The 24,888-nt window shown below is 41.0% G+C and overlaps 1 protein-coding gene across 1 annotated transcript in view; it reads left to right on the top strand.

The window, feature by feature from the left end:
• The first annotated feature begins 4,104 nt into the window (after positions 1-4,104).
• Positions 4,105-24,888, top strand: part of TAF4B (TATA-box binding protein associated factor 4b) — a 108,400-nt gene continuing 87,616 nt past the window's right edge. Inside the window, 2 exon segments of the mRNA XM_027525986.1 lie at positions 4,105-4,927; positions 15,964-16,109. Of these exon segments, the coding sequence (XP_027381787.1) occupies positions 4,585-4,927; positions 15,964-16,109 (489 nt within the window). The 5' untranslated portion in view covers positions 4,105-4,584.

Genomic DNA, 24,888 nt, shown 5'->3' with positions numbered 1-24,888 from the left:
TCTTTAACAGTTTGAGCAGGAATTCCCTTGTGGTCCAGTGGTTAGGTCTCGGAGATGTAGGGTGGGGGGCAGGATCCTCCAAGCCGTATGGCAAGACCAAAACAGAAAGAGAGTGAGCCACATTCCTTTAAGAGGATAGGAATGACACAGTGGTGTTCTGTTGCAGAAAGTATGTAAACCATCTGATGCAAAACACAGATACTGGACTAGGCTCAAGGTACAGAACTTGAAGGCGCACAGTCATTTCTGGCACACTTTGAAGGTGAGGCCATAGCCATTTTAGTCAAATAGTTATGTTTTCTTAGGCAGATTTTTCAGCTGATCTCATTTCACAAATAAAGACGGTTTCCTATTTAAATCCTAAGGAGTAATAAACTTCTACTCATTTTGTGGAGACTGTAGGTACTTGGAAAATCAAATGGCCAATAATTGACACCTTCTACTTGGTAACTGTGTGTGTGTGTGTGCGCGCGCGCGTGCACCCAGTGATGTCTGACTCTTCGTGACCCCATGAACTTGTGGCCTGCCAAGCCACTCTGTCATTGGAATTTTCCAGGCAAGAATACTGGACTGGGTAGCCATTTGCCGCTCCAGGGGATAACTATAGGGCTTCCTAGATGGCTCAATGGTAAAAAATCTGCCTGCCAATGAAGGAGACACAGGTATGATCCCTGGATTAGGAAGATCCTCTGGAGGAGGAAATGGCAACCCACTCCAGTATTCTTGCCTGGAAAATCCCATGAACAGAGGAGCCTGGCAGGCTACAGTCCATAGGATCGCAAAAGGTTCGACATAACTGAGTAACTAAGCATGTATGCAGTATGTAAAATAGTAAAATAGTCAGAACATAGATTTTATATTTGTTCAGTTTTATCACCTGAGTTAATAAGCAGAATATTTGGACAATAAATGACTTAATCCCTCATTTAGAAGTTGCTAAGGGCTTTCCTGATGGCTTGGCAGGTAAAGAATCTGCCTGCAATGCAGGAGACCTGGGTTCGATTCATGGGTCAGGAAGTTCCCCTGGAGAAGAAAGGGCAACCCACTCCAATATGCTTACCTGGAGAATTCCATGGACAGAAGAGCCTGGTGGGCTGCAGTCCATGGGTTATAGAGTCAGACATGACTGAGTGACTAAACATTCACTCACACTCAAGGGCTTCCCAGGTGGCGCACTGGTAAACAATCCACTTGCAAAATCAAGAGACACAAGAGAACTGGGTTTGATCCCTGGGTTGGAAAGATCACCTGGAGGAGGAAACAGCAACCCACTCCAGTATTCTTGCCTGGAGAATTCCACGGACAGAGGAGTCCGGCAACCTATAGTACATGGGGTGGTAAAGAGTTGGATAGAACTGAGTGACTGAGCACATACACACATGATCTGAATATGTGTAACTCCCCAAAACTCATATCTTGAAATCCTAATGCCCAAAGGTGATAGTATTAGTAAGGTGGGGCTTTGGGGAGGTGTTAAATCATGAAGGTGGAACCCTCATGAATGGAATTAGTACACTGGACTAAGGCAAATGAACAAGGATTTTTTCATCTTTAATTTGAATTTGAACATCTTTAATTTCACAAATACTTTAACAGATAAATCTAATAAAGTGTTAGTCACTCAGTCATATCTAATAAAATCAAGATACAATCTCCCCCCTACATTTTTCTTTTCTTACATAGAATGCATTTTGCCTCACTATATGAACTGTTTTATTATGATAAATTTCTATAGAAAGGAAATGTAATAAACACAATTATTGTTAAACTCCAAATTCAGGACAAGTATTGTAGTTACTAGAACTGGGTAAAGAGCAGTAAATTTTTAAGTAGAAAATTAAAGCTCCCATTAGTGCAGCAAATTACCAAGCAAATGTAAACAATTAAAAAAGAAATGTCCAAGGTCACCTTAAAGAGAAAGTATACTTCCTCAGTCAGGTCTCTTTGTAACTTGAAAGAAGTTATTTACATACCTAAATACAGTATGTGAATTGGGGGTGGGGTTTAATGGAGTTTTAGAAAAGGGTAGTTCGCAGAGCAAACTTCTGAGACTTTCTTTCTTCAGCTGAACAATTTGTCCACTGTGGAAAGAGCAGGTCTAAAATTCATATCCACTAGGTGGTTTTGCTTCCCTGAAAATGTTGCATTGTCGTTGTTTGGTCACTAAGTTGTGTCCGACTCTTCCAACCCCATGGACTGTAGCCCACCAGGCTCCTCTGCCCATGGGATTTCCCAGGGAAGAATACTGAAGTAGGTTGCCATTTCCTTTTCCAGAAAATGTTGCAAGGCTCCATTTAATTCATTTACTTAGCAAATATTTACTAAATACCTTTTCAGTGCAATGTATTTTGCCAAGAGTTGTGTGTGGAGGATACAAGAATCACTAGTGGAGCAGTGGGAAGAGATGTGCTTTGGGATCAAACAGACTGGTTAGATCCCCAACTTCATGGATAAATTACTCCTTTGCAGTTTTTTTTAAGCCAGTACAAACCCACTCCAGTATTCTTGACTGGAGAATCCCATGGACGGAGGAGCCTGGTGGGCTACAGTCCACAGGGTCGCAGAGTCGGACTCGACTGAGGGACTTCACTTCAAGCCAGTAAAATGAAGTTTTTTGTTTTTGTTTTAAAAAGGAAGAGGAAAGGAAGAAAGCAAGAAGGAAATGTAAATATCTGTGACAAGAACACAAGAAGTACTCAATAAATCAGGTTTTCCTCTCTTCAACTCCACTTGGAGTTTCCTACAAGGTAAGTGATCAAGTAAGCCTTCATAAAGTGGGGAAGGGTGCAATTGATTTGGGTCTTAAGAAGGGTTCTTGATTTGGACTGGTTGAGATAACGGGAGAAGACAAACTCAGCGATTGACGTGTTTGGACTGGAAGTAGATCCTATTCTCTGGAACAGACTAGGAGGGTGAGAACTGGAAGCTGCAAAGGTCAGGATGCCTTTTATAATCTCATTCAGTATAGAGCAGGTTCCTAAAAACACAAAGTTATGAGGACAGTAGCCTGAAATCAAGGCATCTTCTCTGATTAGATCTAAGGGGCAAGTTTTTCCGTATTTGATTGTATTATTGATTCATTCACCACACACTTTTGATTTATTCAAAGAATAACACAGCACTTAAAATCTAAACACTAGAATGTGACAATACAGGAATCAAAAGACACTGTCCCAGTTTTGAAGCAGACAGACACATAAACAATTTAAATACGTTTAGGGGAGAAGGCAATGACACCCCACTCCAGTACTCTTGCCTGGAAAATCCCATGGACGGAGGAGCCTGGTAGGCTGCAGTCCATTGGGTCGCGAAGAGTCGGACACGACTGAGCGACTTCACTTTCATTTTTCACTTTCCTGCATTGGAGAAGGAAATGGCAACCTACTCCAGTGTTCTTGCCTGGAGAATCCCAGGGACGGGGAAGCCTGGTGGGCTGCTGTCTATGGGGTCGCACAGAGTCGGACACGACTGAAGCGACTTAGCAGCAGCAGAGGTGATAAAGAGTCAGGTAGAGCAGCTCCGAGAAGAAAAATATTTTTTTCTTGGGTCAGTTCAACTCTAATTATACGAAAATAAACACATTTTACCAACTGTAAAATTATACGCCACGCTTAAACATTAAAAAAAAAAAAAAGGACATTAAGTTTTTTTTTCCCCGAAGTGTCAAACGTAAAGCTCATTCTAGCGATGCTTCTGGAGCTAAACCCGCAGAAAAACACTGAGGAAGCGTGACTGAGTTCTTACTGTTACTGCTCTCCCAAATCGGTCCTCCACATCGTTTCCTTAAAAAGTAGAAGCTTGTGGGAAACACAGTCTTGGCTCCTCAAGGAACACGCAACTGGAGACTGCAAGGAGAAAGCAGAACGCGGATACAGCAGTTTTCCAAGTGCGGTCGGCCCTTCCCACGTGGTGGATTTTTGGCAACTGGCCCCACCTTCCTCCGGATTCCGGGGAAGAGTCTAACGCCCTCCGGAGCCGTCCCTAGTGACGTCACGAGCGCGATTCCAGTCTGCGGCCAATCACGCGGCCGGATTCCGGGGGAAGCCCGGGGCGGCGGCGGCGCCCTATGCGCGTGCGCGAGGTCTCCGCGTGGCTATATAAACATGGCTGGCGTGGCCGCGCGGCGGGGCCGTGCGGAGCGCGCGTAGGGGGCTTCGGGGCGCTCTGGGTTCGTAGATTTGAATTTTCTGGCGGGGGATCCGCCGCGGCGAGTTTCGGTGGGAGGTGGGAGCCGACGTGACGCCCTTCCGGGAGCCGCGCAGCCGGACTCCGCTGCCTCTGGTCCCGGGGCTGAGGCGCCGGGTTGAGCCGGCGCACGTGTGAGCGCCGCCGAGGAAGCGGCGAGCGGCCGAGCAGGTGTGGCAGCCGGCCGGGCCGCGCGGACGGGAGGAAGGTCCGGGACGCCGGGGTCCCGCTGTCCAGCGCGGCGTCGGTCACTGACTCCTGTGTCGCGGCCCCGGCGCCTCTCCCTAGCGATGCTGTGGAGCTGGAACTGCACCGGAGTCGGCGGCCGCTTGTCAAGCCTCCTCTCGCCTCTGCTCCCGGAACGGCAGCGCCGCGGCTGCCGCTGATCCACCTAGGGGGATGCCCGCGGGCCTCACGGAGCCGGCCGGCGCCGCTCCCCCAGCCGGTGTGGGCGCCTCCGGGACCGTGACCATGGCACCCGCCGCGGCTCTGCCCGTCCGGGTGGAGAGCACTCCGGTGGCCTTGGGCGCCGTGACTAAGGCTCCTGTCAGTGTCTGCGTAGAGTCCTCGGCGTCCCAGCCGCTGCGGTCCCCCGTGGGGACCCTGGTGACCAAAGTGGCCCCTGTCAGTGCCCTTCCTAAACTCAGCAACGGCCCTCGTCTACCATCTCCTCAGATAGTCGCCGTGAAAGCCCCCAACACCACCACAATCCAATTGCCTGCTAATCTGCAGCTTCCTCCAGGTACGTGGCTCACCTTGATAGCTTTAGCGGGCCAGCCGGCTGTGACAGGGGAAACGTCGCAGCCGATCGCGCCTTGTCTCTGGGAGTTCCAAAACACTCAACCCAGAGAACCTTTCAACGTCTCGACTTTGCGGGGCAGTGATTTGTCTTGACAGTGGAGATAACCTCTTTGAGTCCTTACTGCATAGTTTTTCTTTTCATATTTAAGGAAAGCATTTTTCACCTAAGGGGCCACAGTAAAAGCTGGAGCAGCATGTTCGAGAGGGCCTTTGAGGCACTGGCTCTTAGATTCGGGAAGATAGAGATTCGCTCAAGTTTTATTTCGTATGGAGAAAAGACCAGTTTTTATATCCACATACTTAGATTACTGTGTTTAAAAAAAGTGTTTTTAAAAGGTTCTTATGTGTTAAGACCGAAAGAGAATTTTAAGCTGAAGCAAGCCTAAATAAGTTTACTAGAAAGAGGTGTGATGATTGTAACCTGCCAGAGTTGACAGGTCAGAGCCAGAAGGTTATTTGTGAAGCAATGTGTGAATTTCTGCAGTTAATGAGCCTGTGACTACTTTTTATACTAAAGTTTGCTCTGTAGGGCTGTTTTTCTTGACTGAGGCAAAGTTTTTGCTTTGTGATGACTTACATATTGTAAATATGCTGGAAGGTGTGTAAGTATTTTATCTTGTTTTCTTGCCTCCAGTGAAAGTCACTTGGAATTTCTGTGGGAGGAAAAGGCACATTTTCTCTTTGGAAAAAAATTCTGCTAGTAATTTTATTGTATTCTATGTGTTTTGCTTAGCAGCAGTGGGAGCTCTGACCAGCAAAGGTGGTAAAGAAATGGAAACCTTTTGGTTCACATGATGTCAGTTTCCCCTTAGCAGAATGAGGAGGCCTCTTTTGTAACTAATGTTCTGTTTCCGTCAGGAACATTGTGGAAAGATTAGTTCTTAACTTATGATGAACTTGTGTTTTAGTTCTGTATGGTACAGGAGGTACTTATACTTAAGACTGTGTGCTCCACTGGATACTTTTTTTTTTTTTTTTTTAATGTTCTGGAAGGACATCATCTATTAAGAGAATCATCATTAATTAACCCTGTACAGAACACAGGAGCTAGGTGGACAGAGACTATAGTCTTTTGTAGGACATTGCTTCCTACTAACCAGTCCCTGCAGGGCTTGCTTTTTTTCTTTCTTAACTTCTATACAGAGTTACTGTGCTGTTGGAAAAATTATCTTTCTCAAAAGACCTGATGTCAGTTTCCCACTGTCTACAAATTCCAACAAAAAGCAAACCCAAGTGTGCTCACAAAGTGCTCTTAGTCAACATTGCTACTCATATATAGTTTTGAGGTCTCCCCTAAATTGGTAAAATAAACAAAATCTTACAAGAGGAATACTAAAATATACACTAATACTTTGCTCAGTATCACACAGTAAGTTAGGTTTCCAGTCACATACTCTATGGCTGTACGATCCACCTCATCTGTACTGGTTCCTAGGACTGTGTCCGCTTGGAGGTTTAAAAGAAAATAAGCCAACCTCTGTGGCTTAGGAGTCATCTCTGGAAGACAGTACTGGCCTTCTGAATGCTGGGACTCACGGACTCGTTGATGTGGTTTTCTGCTGTGCCAGGATGTCCTGGCAGCTCCTGTACATTTCAATCAAGCAGTTCCACTGAATATATTTTCTGCTGGTTCTAAATTGTCACCCTACATACCCTCTTATAAAGTAGTTATGAATTTGTTTAGATGAAGTACTCCTGATATGTTAAAAACGAAATTCCTATCTAGTCACCGAAGTTTGTTTAGAAATGATCAAAAAGTATTGAGAGGAACTTTCAAAAGTGGGAACTTGCTGGTGAGAGTGACCCGATCACTTACTGAGAACATACTGTGCTATGAAAATTGAGGTAAAGTTGACATACAATATTATATCACTGGCCTCTTTTTATACATTTAAATTATTTTGTTTGTTGGTCAAAATAGATAGCAAATAAGGAAAAAGTTCTCTAAGGGTAAATAATTCGTCCAGTGCCAGACAACTCCTAGATATCAGAGGGAAATTGAATCCAGCTTTGTTTGACTCTTTCCACAGCACTGTGCTTACCACTTGATGTGCATGTATAATATGCCTCCTGAGTAGCAATGTTAAAAGGTGATTTATAGAATTTTAGAGCCTAATCTTTTTATTACACAGAGAAACCAAAACTGAAACTTGCTAGAGCGAAAGAGCAGCAAGCCAGGACCACAGCTTAAGTATGCAATACGCTAACACTTGTTTTGCCGTGGGAGTGCTGTACTGTGCTTAGTCACTCAGTCGTGTCCGGCTCTTAGCGAACCCATGGACTGCAGCCCACCAGGCTCCTCTGTTCATGGGAGTCTCCAGACAAGAATACTGGAGTGGGTGGCCATGCCATCCTCCAGGGGATCTTCCCAACCCAGGGATCGAACCCAGGTCTCCCGCATTGCAGGCGGATTCTTTACCTGCTGAGCCCCCAGGGAAGCCCATGCTGTGGGAGAAACATCCACAAAAGAGAGGAGATAAATTGTCTTTAGGAGTTACTTAGGAGGTAGGATGGTACTTTGAGGAGCAGCTTTTGGAATTTCTGCTCAAGTGTAGCAGAAGAGCATACTCAGTTTGCACTCTCTTGGGTGCACAATAAGATAACTGATAACCTGAGGTATGACATAGAAACACTGATTAAAATAACACTTGGACACTGATTAAAGTAATGTTTTAAAGAGTTTATCAGTCTTGTACTAGTTCTTTTATAGGCCAAGGATTAGCAGAGGATTACTCAAAGATACTTAAATTACCTAGGAGTCAGCTCTGATTTTTCCAAGGTAATGAATTCTTTGTGTTTGCTTTCTCTTTACTTCAAAATTTCCTCTGTAAACTGAACTATTTTTTAAAAATGTACATATGTACCACAGGTTTTTCTTGGGAGCAGGAGCTGGAAACAAAAAGAGGGGCATTGTGAGGAAATGAAAGAAACTGTAGCAAAGCCCTGAAGATTATTCTGTGGAATATTTTTGCTAATCTCTTCAGTCTTTTCTCTTTTATGAATTTGTGGGATTCAGACCAGACTGTGGCTCTTTGTATTTTTGGTATCCTGTGCCTCTTCTATCATGTATTTGAGAGTGATGAGGAAGGACTTGATTGCTTCTTTTATGTCACAGTTCTTTTATGAACTGTGCTTCATAAATTCTGCTTCCATAGTCTTACTGTACAGAAGTTTGTAAAAGTTGCTGGTGAAATGGATCACATCCTTTTTTATCAACTCCTTCATGCTGAGACATGGTGTGGGTTTTGCATCTTTCTCGAATTCTGAATCAGTACCTGAATAAACTTGAGGTTCTTGTTTTCACCCAGCTTTATCAGAGGGATATTACATGATCATCTGCTCCCAAGGTTGTCCCAGTACTCCGGGACACCATGGAAAGTGTTGGCAGTTGTCTTCAGTGGTCACCAATGCCCCGGTAACTCATCTGGTAAAGAATCTGCCCGTGCTGTGGGAGAACTGGGTTCGATCCCTGGGTTGGGAAGATCCCCTGGAGAAGGGAATGGCTACCCACTCCAGTATTCTGGCCTGGAGAATTCCATGGACTGTATAGTTCATTGGGTTGCAAAGAATCTGACACAACTGAGCAACTTTCACCTTCAGTGCTCACCATATGTACCAGCCATAGTTTGGATTTCAAGGGCTGTGAAGTCACTTTGACTCACATTTACCCTTGCAGCATTAATAACAACTACTACTGACAACTTTAAAATTCATGAATTTGCTCAGAAGTATTGTCTCATTTGATCTCTTTAACAATCTTGCAAAGTAGGTATGTCTCTCAGTCCACAAACATGAGATGTCTTCCCATTTATTTTAGATCTTTAATTTCTTTAAATGACATTTTATAGTTTCCAGATATTGCTTTTGTACTTATTTGGTTAAATTTATTCCTAAAGTGTATTATTTTTTATCTTATTGTAGGTGGAATTTTTTCTTAATTCTGTTTACAATTACTCATTGGAAATGTATAGAAATACAGTTGATTCTTCTTTATTGATCTTGTATCCTGCTTCCTAGCTGAACTCATTTATTAGTTTTAATAGTTTTTTTTCATAGGTGTTTGGATTTTTATATACAAGATCATGATATATGTGAATAGATGGTTTTACTGTCTCTTTTGGATGCCTTTTATTTTCCTGTATCATTGCCCTGGTTAGAACTTTCAGTATAATGTTAAGTGGTAGTGATTGTAGGCATCCTTGTCATGTTCCTCATCTCAGGAATCCTGATCTTAGGGTAAAAGAATTTAGTCTTTTGCTGTTAAGTATGATGCTAGCTATGAGTTTTAAACCAACCTTGCATATTGAGATAAGTATCACTTGATCAAGGGTATAACACTTTTTATATGTTGCTGAATTTAATTTGCTAGTACTTTGTTGAGAATTTTTGCATTGGTATACATAGGATATTTTGGTTTTAATGTGAGGGTAAAACAGACCTTACAGAATGAATTGACACATGTTTTCTATTCTGTTTTTTAGAATAATTTATGAAGACCTAGCATTTTTTTCCCTTAGATATTTGATATGGAGAGTGAGTGAGTGAGTGAAGTTGCTCAGTGGTGTCCGACTATTTGCAACCCCGTGGACTATAGCCCACCAGGCTCCTCCATCTGTGGGATTCTCCAGGCAAGAACACTGGAGTGGGTTGCCATTTCCTTCTCCAGGGGATCTTCCCAACCCAGGGATCAAATCAGGTCTCCCGCATTGTAGGCAGACGTTTTAACCTCTGAGCCACCAGGGAAGCCCTGATATGGAGAAGGAAATGGCAACCCACTCCAGTACTCTTGCCTGGAAAATCCCATGGATGGAGGAGCCTGGTAGGCTGCAGTCCATGGGGTTGCTAAGAGTCAGACACAACTGAGCGACTTCACTTTCACTTTTCACTTTCACACATTGGAGAAGGAAATGGCAACCCACTCCAGTGTTTTGCCTGGAGACGGGGACAGGGACAGGGGGAGCCTGGTGGGCTGCCGTCTATGGGGTCGCACAGAGTCCAACACGACTGAAGCGACTTAGCAGCAGCAGATATTTGATAGAATTCATCAGTGAAGCCATGGGGAACTGAGCTTATCTTGTGGATACTATTTTAGATTATTCATTCAGTCTGTTTGTTAGAGGTCTATTCAGGTTGTCCATTTTCTTAAGTTAGTTTTAGTAGTTTATTATGTTTCTAGGAATTTGTCCATTTCATATAATTTATCTAATTTATTGGTTTATAATTGGTCATAGCATTCAACTAGAATCCTTCTTTCCATAAGATTAGTGGTAATATCCCCTCTTTCATTCCTAATTTTAGCAATTTGAGCCTTTTCTACTTTTTTTCTTGGTTAATCTAGGTCAAGATGTGTCAGTTTTTTGATCTATTCAAAGAACCAACTTTTGGTTTTTTTTTTTCTCAGTTGTTTCTCTATTCTTGATTCTCCTGACCCTGCTCTAATCTTTATTAATTTTCTTTTGTCTGCTTGCTGTCATTTTTGTTTAGTTTTTTCCCAGTGTCTTTAGATAGAAGGTTATGAAACTATTACTTTAAATTATCCTTCTCTTAAAATACAGGGATTTACTTTCTGTAGTCTGTTTTCAGTCTGAAGAACTTAATTTAGTGTTTTCTGTCTGATGCTAGCACCCAGTCCTCTATGTTTTTATCTGAGGATGTCTTTTTTTTTTTTTTTTTAACTTTTTATTGGGGTATAGTTGATTTGCAATGCTGTGTAAGTTTCAGGTGTACAGCAGAGTAAATCTGTTATACCTACACATATGTCCACCCTTTTCTAGATTGTTTCCCATATAGGCCATTACAAAGTATTGAGTAGAGTTCCTTGTGCTATACAGTAGGTCCTCATTAGTTATCTATTTTATGTATAATAGTGTGTATATGTCAGTTCCAATCCAGGATGTCTTTATTTTGTCTCCTTTTTTGAAAGATGTTTTCAATGAATATCTGATTGTTGGTTGATAATTATTTTTGTTTTTCTTTTTCCCCAGCAAGTGGAATATGTCATACTCCTGATGTCTGGCCTCCATTGTTTCTGATGAGAAGTTAGCTGTTAATCCTGTTAACGCAGTTCTCTCGTATATTTTTCTCTTATTGTTCTCAAGGTTTTATCTTTGTACATTTTTATCATGATGTGTCTTTGCATTTATCTTATTGGGTTGACCAAAAAGTTTGTTCAGGTTTTTCCATCTTATGAAAACTCAAATGAACCATTTGACCAATTCAAAACTTAAGAGTTTGTTGAGCTACTTTGATGTTTAGATTATTTTTCACCAAATTTGGAAAGTTTTTAGCCATTATCTCTTTGGATATTTTTCGGCTCCTTTCTCTCCCTCCCTCCCCGTTTCTGTCCCTCCTCTCCTTCTGGTATTCACATTAGGCCTGTGTTGATGTGCCTGTCACTGTGCCAGGTTTCTGTGAAGCTCTGTTCATTTTTCTTCATTCTTTTTTCTCTTCATTCTTTGGATTGTGTAATCTCTATTGAACCATCTTCAAGTTCACTGACTTATCTTTCTGCTCATTCAAGTTTGCTCTTGATCCTCTCTAGTGAAATTTTTATTTGAGTTTTTGTACCTTATAATTACAGAATTTCCTTTTTTTTGTAATATCTGTTTCTCTAATGGTATTCTCTACTTAATGACAGAATCATCATCATCATATCTTCCTTTACTTCTCTAAGCATGATTTCCCTTGGTCTTTTGACATATTTATAACAGTTACTTTGAAGTCTTTGTTAAATCTAACATCTGATTTCACTCAGGTGGTTTCTGTTGCCTGCCTTTCTCCATGTGTCATTCTTTTTTCTTTGCATGTCCTATAATTTTTAAATTAAAACTAATATATTGACACTTTCAGTGGCTAAAGCTCCATGCTTCCAATGCAGGGGGCCCAAGTTCAATCCCTGATCAGGGAACTAGATTCCACATGCCGCAACTAAGACTCAGCACAGGCGAATAAATGAATATTTTTTAGAAGTTAACAGAGTGACTTTTTACTCCCTTGAGTGGATTATTGTTGTTTGTTTTTTAAGTGTCTGGCTGAACTATTTTAATGAAATCTGTTTCCCTCAGAGGATACAGCTTTTGGCATAAGCACAGCCTCCCTGGGATAACAGAGGTTTCAGCAGGGCTCTTTTCGATTATTTCTTTCTCTGATAGCTCTGTTAAGCTTTCTGCCTCTGCTGGTATCATGCCTAGACTCCACTCACTGCCAGTACCTTCTTGTTTTCAACAGCACCCTGAGGCCTAACTAGCTTCACAGTCCAATTCAGTTAAATATGGACTCATCTACGGGAAGTAGTTTCTGAGGTCATTGAGGTTCTGACCCCAGTAGGACCCTTCTTAGTTGTTTCTTTATCTTGTTCTCTGTGGTAGACCAGAGGTAGACCTGTGACTTAGCATAGCTTGTATCTTTTAGGAAGATATCAGAACCCTTTCTTTTAATTGTTCATTGTATTTGAGAATGCCCTTAGTTTGACCTTTCCCACACTCTGAAATAAAGTCAGTTTCTCTTGGGAGATGTTTGGAGCAGGTACTCAGGACAGTGGCATGCTTCTTTCTGAGTGATGTCTCTGCTTTAGAAGTGGAGAACTGGGCTTGGGTGGTGACCTCTAGTCTGCTCTGCTTATCTCTTCCATCATGGAACTCCCACCCCATGAAAGAGCTGGGGTGAGGGTGATGGCGGCCCAAGTATTCTCAGTCGAGTCTTCCCTTTATGAGTAGGGATGAGTAAAACAAGAAGCCTGGAAACCCTTGGATGCACTTGTCTCCAGTTTATTTTCTTCTGTATTCAGCTTGAGGTGGCAGAGATGCAAGATGCTGTCCCTGAAAAGTAGCATAGCCCTCAACTGGAAGCTTGGGAGAGAGGGACACCCTCCGTTGGCCACATTGCCTGAACTGAGAAGGCAGAGGGGTGGGTCATGGTTCAGATGCCACAGATTCTTGTTGTTCTTACTGAGTTTTAGTAGATTCTTTTTAATAAATTGTCTAGTCATTTTCTGTATGCCTTTGGGCAATTTCTGAAGACTTTAAATAGTTGTTTGTAAAAATAATTTTTACCAGTTATGCTTGTTTTGCTGGGGAATGGCTTTATGGAGCTCTTCGTGTCCAGGAATGGAACTCCAGCTATGACTGTTCTTGCTTGTGCCTACTACTTACGTAGATAAGAATTTCTTACAATAGAAATACTGGGTTAGAGGGTATGCAAATGGGAACCAGTTTGGCACAGTCGTGTAGAGTTAAATGAAGCAGTTGTACCAAACTATACTACCAGCTTTAAGATTTTAAGAGTTTTTGTTGCTACACATCTCTGTAACACTTAATATTGTCAATGGACTTCTTAATTTTTGTCTGCCTAGGTAGACATAAAGTGATATCTCACTGTGGTCTTAATTTACCTTTCCCTGTCATTGGTATCTGTGTTTCTTTTGTGCATTTTGGATGTTCATTCTTCGAATATATGTGAACTAAATTTTTCTTTCCTATTTTGTGCTTTGTCTTTTTACCTCATGGTATCTTTGGCTAAGCAAAAGTTTTAAAAATATAGTGGTATGTATCAAGTTTATTTAGTTAAGAAATCCTTCCCTGTTCCAAGTTCAGAATGACAGTTTTCTACATTGTTTAAGAGGTTAAAAGTTTTTATTCTTGTATCCTTAATGTCCTTGGGTTTTTGTGCATGGTGTGGAACATTTCATCTTTTCCATTTAAGTAACTAATTATATAGTAGCTCTTTTTCTCACTGATCTGCAGTACTCTTAGAAGAATTTCATATGACATATCTGGAGACTATTTGGGATTTTCTATTCCATTGGTCAAAAGCAAAGGAGAAAAGGAAAGATATAAACATCTGAATGCAGAGTTCCAAAGAATAGCAAGAAAAGATAAGAAAGCCTTCTTCAGCGATCAATGCAAAGAAATAGAGGAAAACAACAGAATGGAAAAGACTAGGGATCTCTTCAAGAAAATCAGAGATACCAAAGGAACATTTCATGCAAAGATGGGCTCGATAAAGGACAGAAATGGTAGGGACCTAACAGAAGCAGAAGATATTAAGAAGAGATGGCAAGAATACACAGAAGAATTGTACAAAAAAGATCTTCACGACCCAGATAATCACGATGGTGTGATCACTGACCTAGAGCCAGACATCCTGGAATGTGAAGTCAAGTGGGCCTTAGAAAGCATCACTATGAACAAAGCTAGTGGAAGTGATAGAATTCCAGTTGAGCTATTCCAAATCCTGAAAGATGATGCTGTGAAAGTGCTGCACTCAATATGCCAGCAAATTTGGAAAACTCAGCAGTGGCCACAGGACTGGAAAAGGTCAGTTTTCATTCCAGTCCCAAAGAAAGGCAATGCCAAAGAATGCTCAAACTACAGCACAATTGCACTCATCTCACACGCTAGTAAAGTAATGCTTAAAATTCTCCAAGCCAGGCTTTAGCAATACGTGAACCATGAACTTCAACATGTTCAAGCTGGTTTTAGAAAAGGCAGAGGAACCAGAGATCAAATTGCCAACATCTGCTGGATCATGAAAAAGCAAGAGAGTTCCAGAAAAACATCTATTTCTGCTTTATTGACTATGCCAAAGCCTTTGACTGTGTGGATCACAATAAACTGTGGAAAATTCTGAAAGAGATGGGAATACCAGACTACCTGATCTGCCTCTTGAGAAATCTGTATGCAGGTCAGGAAACAACAGTTAGAACTGGACATGGAACAACAGACTGGTTCCAAATAGGAAAAGGAGTATTGTGTATTGTCACCCTGCTTATTTAACTTATATGCAGAGTACATCATGAGAAACGCTGGACTGGAAGAAGCACAAGCTGGAATCAAGATTGCCAGGAGAAATATCAATAACCTCAGATATGCAGATGACACCACCCTTATGGCAGAAAGTGAAGAGGAACTCAAAAGCCTCTTGATGAAAGTGAAAAGAGGAGAGTGAAAAAGTTTACTTAAAGCTCAACATTCAGAAAACTAAGATCATGGCATCTGGTCCCATCACTTCATGGGAAATAGATGGAAAACAGTGGAAACAGTGGCAAACTTTATTTTGTTGGGCTCCAAAATCACTCCAGATGGTGATTGCAGCCATGAAATTGAAGGACGCTTACTCCTTGGAGGAAAGTTATGACCAACCTAGATAGCATATTCAAAAGCAGAGACATTAATTTGCCAACAAAGGTCCGTCTAGTCAAGGCTACGGTTTTTCCAGTGGTCATGTATGGATGTGAGAGTTGGACTGTGAAGAAAACTGAGCGCCGAAGAATTGATGCTTTTGAACTGTGGTGTTGGAGAAAACTCTTGAGAGTCCCTTTGACTACAAGGAGATCCAACCAGTCCATTCTAAAGGAGATTAGCCCTGGGATTTCTTTGGAAGGAATGATGCTAAAACTGAAACTCCAGTACTTTGGCCACCTCATGCAAAGAGTTGACTCATTGGAAAAGACTCTGATGCTGAGAGGGATTGGGGGCAAGAGGAGAAGGGAACGACAGAGGATGATAAGGCTGGATGGCATCACTGACTCGATGGATGTGAGTCTGAGTGAACTCCGGGAGTTGGTGATGGACAGGGAGGCCTGGTGTGCTGTGATTCATGGGGTCGCAAAGAGTCAGACACGACTGAGCAACTGATCTGATCTGATCTGATATGATTCCCTTGGTCAGTTTGCATAGTCTTGTACTGTTACCATACTGTCTTAACTGTAGCTTTATAAATAGTTTGATGTCATGAGGAAAGTGTTTTGCCTTTTTCAGGAATATCTCATCCATACGTTTAGACTTTTAATATCTTAAATAGCTTTGAGTAACAACATTTTTCTGTATTATATATTGTAATTAGTAGACATGGAATTCAGTATTTCCTAACTATTCACTTAATCAAAGCATTTTACAGCATTGAAAGAAATGAGAGAACAAAAAACGTGAAGATTATGCTTCATTTATTAGCTCACATTTTGTTTTCTGTTAACTATAGGAACCGTTTTGATCAAAAGTAACAGTGGTCAGCTGATGTTGGTATCTCCTCAGCAAGCTGTAACAAGAACTGAGACCACAAGTAACATAACTTCAAGGCCAGCTGTACCAGCAAATATGCAAACCGTCAAAATCTGTACCATGCCGGTAGTATACATTAATGTTTTTTTTATCCTTCTTAGTTTTCTAGCAATTATCTTCATATAAGTGTGTATGTATTTGCCAGTAAAAATAATATAAAAGATCATTCTGCTCAACTGTTTGAATTAAGCTACTTTCCTTGAACATGTTAATTTTATCAAGATAAAATTTAATCTTCATACTCATATTTTGTTGTCCTCAAGGGAATGTTCAAAGGGCTATTTGCATCTCTAAATGGGAAGAAAATAACCATTCTATTTCAATTTTAATTTGTGGTAAGACATTAACACTACAGTTTACAGTATTCATTTTTATCTATATCATATAGGAGTTATCTTTAAAAAATTAGAAATCTACTGTAATATTTCATTAACTTGGCTTTTTTTTTTTTTTTTACTTTACAATATTGTATTGGTTTTGCTATACATGGACATGAATCTGCCACGGGTGTACCTGTGTTCCCGATCCCATCCTTCTGGGTCATTCCAGTGCACCAGCCCCGAGCATCCTGTATCATGCATCGAACCTGGACTGGCGATCTGTTTCACATATGATAATATGCATGTTTCAATGCCATTCTCCCAAACCATCCCACCCTCGCCCTCTCCCACAGAGTCCAAAAGACTGTTCTATACATCTGTGTCTCTTTTGCTGTCTCTCATACAGGTTTATCGTTACCATCTTTCTAAATTCCATATATATGCGTTAGTATACTGTATTGGTGTTTTTCTTTCTGGCTTACTTCACTCTGTATAATAGGCTCCAGTTTCATCCATCTCATTAGAACTGATTCAAATGTATTCTTTTTAATGGCTGAGTAATACTCCATTGTGTATGTGTACCACAGCTTTCTTATCCATTAATCTGCTGATGGACATCTAGGTCCACGTCCTGGCTATTATAAACAGTGCTGCGATGAACACTGGGGTACACGTGTCTCTTTCAATTCTGGTTTCCTCGGTGTGTATGCCCAGCAGTGGGATTGCTGGGTCATATGGCAGTTCTATTTCCAGTTTTTTAAGGAATCTCCACACTGTTCTCCATAGTGGCTGTACTAGTTTGCATTCCCACCAACAGTGTAAGAGGGTTCCCTTTTCTCTACACCCTCTCCAGTATTTATTGCTTGTAGACTTTTGGATTGCAGCCATTCTGACTGGCGTGAAATGGTACCTCACAGTGGTTTTGATTTGCATTTCTCTAATAATGAGTGATGCTGAGCATCTTTTCATGTGTTTGTTAGCCATCTCTATGTCTTCTTTAGAGAAATGTCTGTTTAGTTCTTTGGCCCATTTTTTGATTGGGTCATTTATTTTTCTGGAATTGAGCTGCAGGAGTTGCTTGTATGTTTTTGAGATTAATCCTTTGTCAGTTGCTTCATTTGCTATTATTTTTTCCCATTCTGAAGGCTGTCTTTTCACCTTGCTTATAGTTTTCTTTGTTGTGCAGCAGCTTTTAATATTAATTAGGTCCCATTTGTTTATTTTTGCTTTTATTTCCAGTATTCTGGGAGGTGGGTCATAGAGGATCCTCCTGTGATTTATGTCAGAGTGTATTTTGCCTGTCTGCCTCTAGGATTTTTATATTTTCTGGCCTTACATTTAATGGTGTTAGAAAGTGTTCTAGTTTCATTTTTTTACAAGTGGTTGACCAGTTTTCCCAGCACCACTTGTTAAAGAGATTATCTTTTCTCCATTGTATATTCTTGCCTCCTTTGTTGAAGATAAGTGGACCATAGGTGCGTGGATTTATCTCTGGGCTTTCTGTTTTGTTCTGTCTTTGTGCCAGTACCATACTGTCTTGATGACTGTGGCTTTGTAGTAGAGCCTGAAGTCAGACAGGTTGATTCCTCCAGTTCCATTCTTCTTTCTCAAGATTGCTTTGGCTATTCGAGGTTTTTTGTATTTCCATACAAATTGTGAAATTATTTGATCTAGTTCTGTGAAAAATACTGTTGGTAGCTTGATAGGGATTGCATTGAATCTATAGATTGGTTTGGGTAGTATACTCATTTTCACTATATTGATTCTTCTGATCCATGAACATGGTATATTTCTCCATCTATTAGTGTCCTCTTTGATTTCTTTCACTAGTAGTTTTCTATATATAGGCCTTTTGTAGATATATTCCTAAGTATTTTATTCTTTTCGTTGCAATGGTGAATGGAATTGTTTCCTTAATTTCTCTTTCTGTTTTCTCATTGTTAGTGTATAGGAATGCAAGGGATTTCTGTGTGTTGATTTTATATCCTGCAACATTACTATATTCATTAATTAGCTCTAGTAATTTTCTGGTGGAGTCTTTAGGATTTTCTATATAGAGGATCATGTCATCTGCCAACAGTGAGAGTTTTACTTCTTCTTTTCCAATCTGGATTCCTTTTATTTCTTTTTCTGCTCTGATTGCTGTGGCCAAAACTTCCAAAACTATGTTCAGTAGTAGTGGTGAGAGTGGGCACCCTTGTCTTGTTACTGACTTTAGGGGGAATGCTTTTGGCTTTTCACCATTGAGGATAATGTTTGCTGTGGGTTTGTCATATATAGCTTTTATTATGTTGAGGCATGTTCCTTTTATTCCTGCTTTCTGGTGGGTTTTTATCATAAATGGATGTTGAATTTTGTCAAAGGCTTTCTCTGCATCTATTGAGATAATCATATGGCTTTTATTTTTCAATTTGTTAATGTGGTGTATTACATTGATTGATTTGCAGACATTGAAGAATCCTTGCAACCCTGGGATAAAGCCCACTTGGTCATGATGTATGATCTTTTTAATGTGTTGTTGGATTCTGTTTGCTAGAATTTTGTTGAGGATTTTTGCATCTATGTTCATCAGTGATATTGTTCTGTAGTTTTATTTTTTTGTGGCATCTTTTGTCAGGTTTTGGTATTAGGGTGATGGTGGCCTCATAGAATGAGTTTGGAAGTTTACCTTCCTCTGCAATTTTCTGGAAGAGTTTGAGTAGGATAGGTGTTAGCTCTTCTCTAAATTTTTGGTAGAATTCAGCTGTGAAGCCGTCTGGACCTGGGCTTTGGTTTGCTGGAAGATTTCTGATTACAATTTCAATTTCCGTGCTTGTGATGGGTCTGTTAAGATTTTCCATTTCTTCCTGGTTCGGTTTTGGAAAGTTGTACTTTTCTAAGAATTTGTCCATTTCTTCCACGTTGTCCATTGTATTGGCATACAGTTGCTGATAGTAGTCTCTTATGATCCTTTGTATTTCTGTGTTGTCTGTTGTGATCTCTCCATTTTCATTTCTAATTTTGTTGATTTGATTTTTCTCCCTTTGTTTCTTGATGAGTCTAGCTAATGGTTTGTCAATTTTCTTCAACTTCTCAAAGAACCAGCTTTTGACTTTGTTGATTTTTGCTATGGTCTCTTTTGTTTCTTTTGCATTTATTTCTGCCCTAATTTTTAAGATTTCTTTCCTTCTACTAACCCTGGGGTTCTTCATTTCTTCCTCTTTTAGTTGCTTTAGGTGTAGAGTTAGGTTATTTATTTGACTTTTTTCTTGTTTCTTGAGGTATGCCCGTATTGCTATGAACCTTCCCCTTAGTGCCGGGGACCAGCCCCGGCTGATCCAGGGTATTCAAAGGGGAGACGGCGTCGGCAACCTATTCAAATGGTAATTAGAGATATAAAGAGTAATAGAATGAGGATAGCTCAGTAGGAAAATTCAGTGGAGAAAAGAGGCTGAGTAGCTTGGTTTACGCGGAAAATCAATATAACCCATGACACCAGGTTAGCTCTGACCATGGAGGCCGCAGGCGCCCTCTCGAATAGCGGAAGGTGCCCCACCTTAGACACCTTCTCGAGTGGGTCTTAGAAGCCCAGGCAAATAAGTGGTCGCAGAGGATATCCACGCTCCAGATGGAGACTTCAGCCGGAAGTTAAAGGAAAGAATGACATGGAGAGACCAAGCATTGGTGAGCAAGGCCCGTAGCTTTATTTTTAACAGGGGCTTTTATACCCTAAGTTACACATAGAGGATAATAGGGGATTCAAAGTCAGCAGTCTTTGATTCTTATCAAAAACCAGGGTTTCTTTCCTGCAAATTTATCGTATACAAATGGTTTAGGTGATTTACATCATCTTCTGGCCAGAAGGCCTATTAACATTTTATGACTCTTGACAAGGACTTATCAACAAAGACTTATTTTCTCTAAGAGTAATTATTTTAAGGTTTGGCCCCATCTTCCGAAGATAAAATTGCATTCCTATAGGGTGGATGTGTAATGGGTTTACAACAAAGGAAAGAATTTATTACCTTAAGGGTCTAAAGTTACTAACACCAAGGCCACTACTTATTTTTTCTACATACCAACTATTAATCAATACATATTCAAGGATACAATTCAGGGGATGTGAAAACTTGGCAACAAGCATTGACTCATCAATGAAATCCTTTACTAGTTTATTCTGACAGTTTCTAACTCTCTGAGAGGCTCTAAGCTATTTGAATATCTTAAGCTTCCCGTGCCTCTGGAGGCTGGGAGACTGTAAACAATCGTATGCATAGCTGTAGGAGTCCGGGTAAACTTGTCAGGCGAGTTAGAGAGCCATCTGAAGGGTTTGGATTTAAACACTCCTAATTGCCCAGGAACTTTATTAATTGGAGCTGTAAGTTAACTCTTTGACAGAGAGAGCGAGATGGTGGTAGGGGACAGCCCCCAGTAAAGTCAGAGGTGAGAGCACAAAGCAATAAAGTAGGCAGACTCTGGTTTTTTGGGGGAAAATGCTCGAGAATATCCGGGCGGACTCCTGAGGCTCCATCCCACCTTTGCGTATGCCGAGCCTCCTTCCTCATGACCTTTGTCAAGAGCGGAATGCCTCACCGGCTCCCGGCACCTTAGCACTGCTTTTACAGTATCCCACAGGTTTTGGGTTGTTGTGTTTTCATTTTCATTCGTTCCTATGCATATTTTGATTTCTTTTTTGATTTCTTCTGTAATTTGTTGGTTATTCAGCAGCGTGTTGTTCAGCCTCCATATGTTGGAATTTTTAATAGTTTTTGTCTCCTGTCATTGACATCTAATCTTACTGCATTGTGGTCAGAAAAGATGCTTGGAATGATTTCAATTTTTTGAATTTATCAAGGCTAGATTTATGACCCAGGATGTGATCTATCCTGGAGAAGGTTCCATGTGCACTTGAGAAAAAGGTGAAATTCATTGTTTTGGGGTGAAATGTCCTATAGATATCAATTAGGTCTAACTGGTCTATTGTATCATTTAAAGTTTGTGTTTCCTTGTTAATTTTCTGTTTAGTTGATCTATCCATAGGTGTGAGTGGGGTATTAAAGTCTTCCACTATTATTGTGTTATTGTTAATTTCCCCTTTCATACTTGTTAGCATTTGTCTTACATATTGCAGTGCTCCTATGTTGGGTGCAGATATATTTATAATTGTTATGTCTTCTTCTTGGATTGATCCTTTGATCATTATGTAGTGTCCTTCTTTTGTCTCTTTTCACAGCCTTTGTTTTAAAGTCTATTTTATCTGATATGAGTATTGCTACCCCTGCTTTCTTTTGGTCTCTATTTGCGTGGAATATCTTTTTCCAGCCCTTCACTTTCAGTCTGTATGTGTCCCCTGTTTTGAGGCAGGTCTCTTGTAGACAACATATATAGGGGTCTTGTTTTTTTTTATCCATTCAGCCAGTCTTTGTCTTTTGGTTGGGGCATTTAAGCCATTTACATTTAAGGTAATTATTGATAAGTATGATCCTGTTGCCATTTACTTTATTGTTTTGGGTTCAAGTTTATACACCCTTTCTGTGTTTCCTGTCTAGAGAAGGTCCTTTAGCCTTTGTTGGAGAGCTGGTTTGGTGGTGGTGAATTCTCTCAGCTTTTTCTTGTCTGTAAAGCTTTTGATTTCTCTTTCATATTTGAATGAGATCCTTGCTGGGTACAGTAATCTGGGCTGTAGGTTATTTTCTTTCATCACTTTAAGTATGTCTTGCCATTCCCTCCTGGCCTGAAGAGTTTATATTGAAAGATCAGCTGTTATCTTATGGGAATCCCCTTGTGTTTTATTTGTTGTTTTTCCCTTGCTGCATTTAATATTTGTTCTTTGTGTTTGATCTTTGTTAATTTGATCAATATGTGTCTTGGGGTGTTTCACCTTGGGTTTATCCTATTTGGGACTCTCTGGGTTTCTTGGACTTGGGTGATTATTTCCTTCCCTATTTTAGGGAAGTTTTCAGCTATTATCTCCTCAAGTATTTTCTCATGGTCTTTCTTTTTGTCTTCATCTTCTGGGACTCCTATGATTCGAATGTTGGGGCATTTAGCATTGTCCCAGAGGTCTCTGAGGTTGTCCTCATTTCTTTTAATTCTTTTTTTTTTTCTCTCTGTTTCATTTATTTCTACCATTCTATCTTCTATGTCACTAATCCTATCTTCTGCCTCCGTTATTCTACTGTTGGTTCCCTCCAGAGTGTTTTTGATCTCATTTATTGCATTATTCATTATATATTGACTCTTTTTTATTTCTTCTAGGTCCTTGTTAAACCTTTCTTGCATCTTCTCGATCTTTGTCTCCTGCCTATTTATCTGTAACTCCATTTTGTTTTCAAGATTTTGGATCATTTTCACTATCATTATTTGGAATTCTTTATCAGGTAGATTCCCTATCTCTTCCTCTTTTGTTTGGTTTGGTGGGCATTTATCCTGTTCCTTTACCTGCTGGGTATTTCTCTCTTTCTTCATCTTGCTTATACTGCTGCGTTTGGGTGGCCTTTCCATATTCTGGTAGTTTGTGGTTCCTCTTTATTGTGGAGGTTCCTCACTGTGGGTGGGGTTGGACATGTGGCTTGTCAAGGTTTCCTGGTTAGGGAAGCTTGTGTTGGTGTTCTGGTGGGTCGAGCTGGATTTCTTCTCTCTGGAGTGCAATGAAGTATCCAGTAATGAGTTATGAGATGTCAATGGGTTTGGAGTAACTTTGGGCAGCCTGTATATTGGAGCTCAGTGATGTGTTCCTGTGTTGCTGGAGAATTTGCATGGTATGTCTTTCTCTGGAACTTCTTGGCCCTTGGGTGGTGCTTGGTTTCAGTGTAGGTATGGAGGTGTTTGATGAGCTCCTATCGATTAATGTTCCCTGGAGTAAGGAGTTCCGTGGTGTTCTCAGGATTTGGACTTAAGTCTCCTGCCTCTGGTTTTCAGTCATATTCTTACAGTAGCCTGAAGACTTCTCCATATACAAGGTTAATGATGTAAAGTTTCTCCACAGTAAGGGACATCCAGAGAGGTACACAGAGTTACATGGAGAAGAGAATAGGGAGGAGGGAGATAGAAGTGACCAGGAGAAGAACAGGGGGAATCAAAAGGGGAAAGAGCAAGCTAACCAGTAATCACTTCCCTATGTGCGCTCCACAGCCTGGATCCCTCAGAGATGTTCATGGAGTTATACAGAGAAGAGAAGAGGAAGGAAGGAGACAGAGGTGGCCAGGAGGATAAAAGGGGGAATCAAAAGGAGCGAGACATATCCAGCCAGTAATCAGTTCCCTAAGTATTCTCCAGCGTCTGGAACACACAAAGAGATTCACAGAGTTGGGTAGAGAAGAGAAGGGGGAGAGAGCAGATAGAGACGACCTGGTGGAGAAAAAGGAGAGTCCAAAGAGGGAGAGAGCAGTCAAGCCAGTAATCTCGTTCCCAAGTAAAAATGGGAACTGAAGATTGGGTTCTTAAAGGTACAAAATTGATAACAAATACCAGAAAGCAAAGATTAAAAATCTAGAGTAGAGGTTAGATTCTGAAAAATACAATATTAAAGAAAAGAACAAAGTCACAAAAATTATAAAATATATATATATGAAGTTTGCTTTAAAAATAGGGTCCTTTTTTTTTTGCAAAGTAATAGTAGGTTATAAAATTAAAATTAAAGGTGTAATAGAGGACTTAAAAATTTAAAAATTTTTTTAATTTAAAAAATGATAATAGTAAAAATATATCTAGGACTTTCTCTGGTGTCGTTGTGGACAGTGTAGGGTCAGTTCATATTCAGATAGTTCCTTGATCTGGCTTACACTTCTCAATATCTATATGCCCATTCCTAGGTAGTCCATGCTAACTGCAGGGTTTTAATCTATTGCAACTGTCACTTCCAAAGCGGTTCCCTCTGTTTATTTTAGCTTCTGTTTGCTGGCCTCTTCAGTATCTAATTTCCACCCTGACACAAGGGGGCAGTGGTGTCTCTTTTTTTAGGCTCACTTCTTCAGTCGTGCTGTGGGGAGGGAGGAACACTGCAGACAAATATCCCTGGTGTCTGTGGGGAGTGCTCCCAGTGTCTCGGCCACACTGGGTATGCCCCAACTCAGGGCGTGTGTGCTTTCCCATTCCACACTGCTCAGGCTCTAGGTTGCTCTGCCAGGAACTGTCTGAGGCAGGTCCTGGGTTGAGTGCACTTCCCAGGCCAAAGCTGCTCAGGTTCAGGTTCTCGGGTATGCCACAAAGGCGCAGACTTGATTGGCCCTGCGTTTTGTGCCCTTCCCTGGTCCGAGCGGCTCAGGTGACCAGGTACTTGGTGAGCTGGGACTTACTGCCTCCCCTGTCCCAGGTGCTCAGTTTTCTGGGTGTACAGTGGGCGCACCTTTTCAGGTGTGCCCTGTGTCTCCTCTGGGGAGCTGATCTCTGGCTGCGACCCTCCCGACGGATGTCGACCTTCCAGAATCTCAAGGAGTCTTGGTTAGCAACGAAGCCTCCTTGTAGTTTGGTAGATGATGCCTCTCTGGGGCTGCGATTGCCCCCTTCCGGCTCTGGCTTCTCTCGCCTGCCTGTCTCCGGCGGGG

This window comes from Bos indicus x Bos taurus, chromosome 24 (assembly GCF_003369695.1).
Source record: "Bos indicus x Bos taurus breed Angus x Brahman F1 hybrid chromosome 24, Bos_hybrid_MaternalHap_v2.0, whole genome shotgun sequence".
Classification (NCBI taxonomy): Eukaryota; Metazoa; Chordata; class Mammalia; order Artiodactyla; family Bovidae; genus Bos; species Bos indicus x Bos taurus.
The sequence above is the reverse complement of the archived record's forward strand: the minus strand, read 5'-3'. Positions and strand labels throughout refer to the sequence as shown.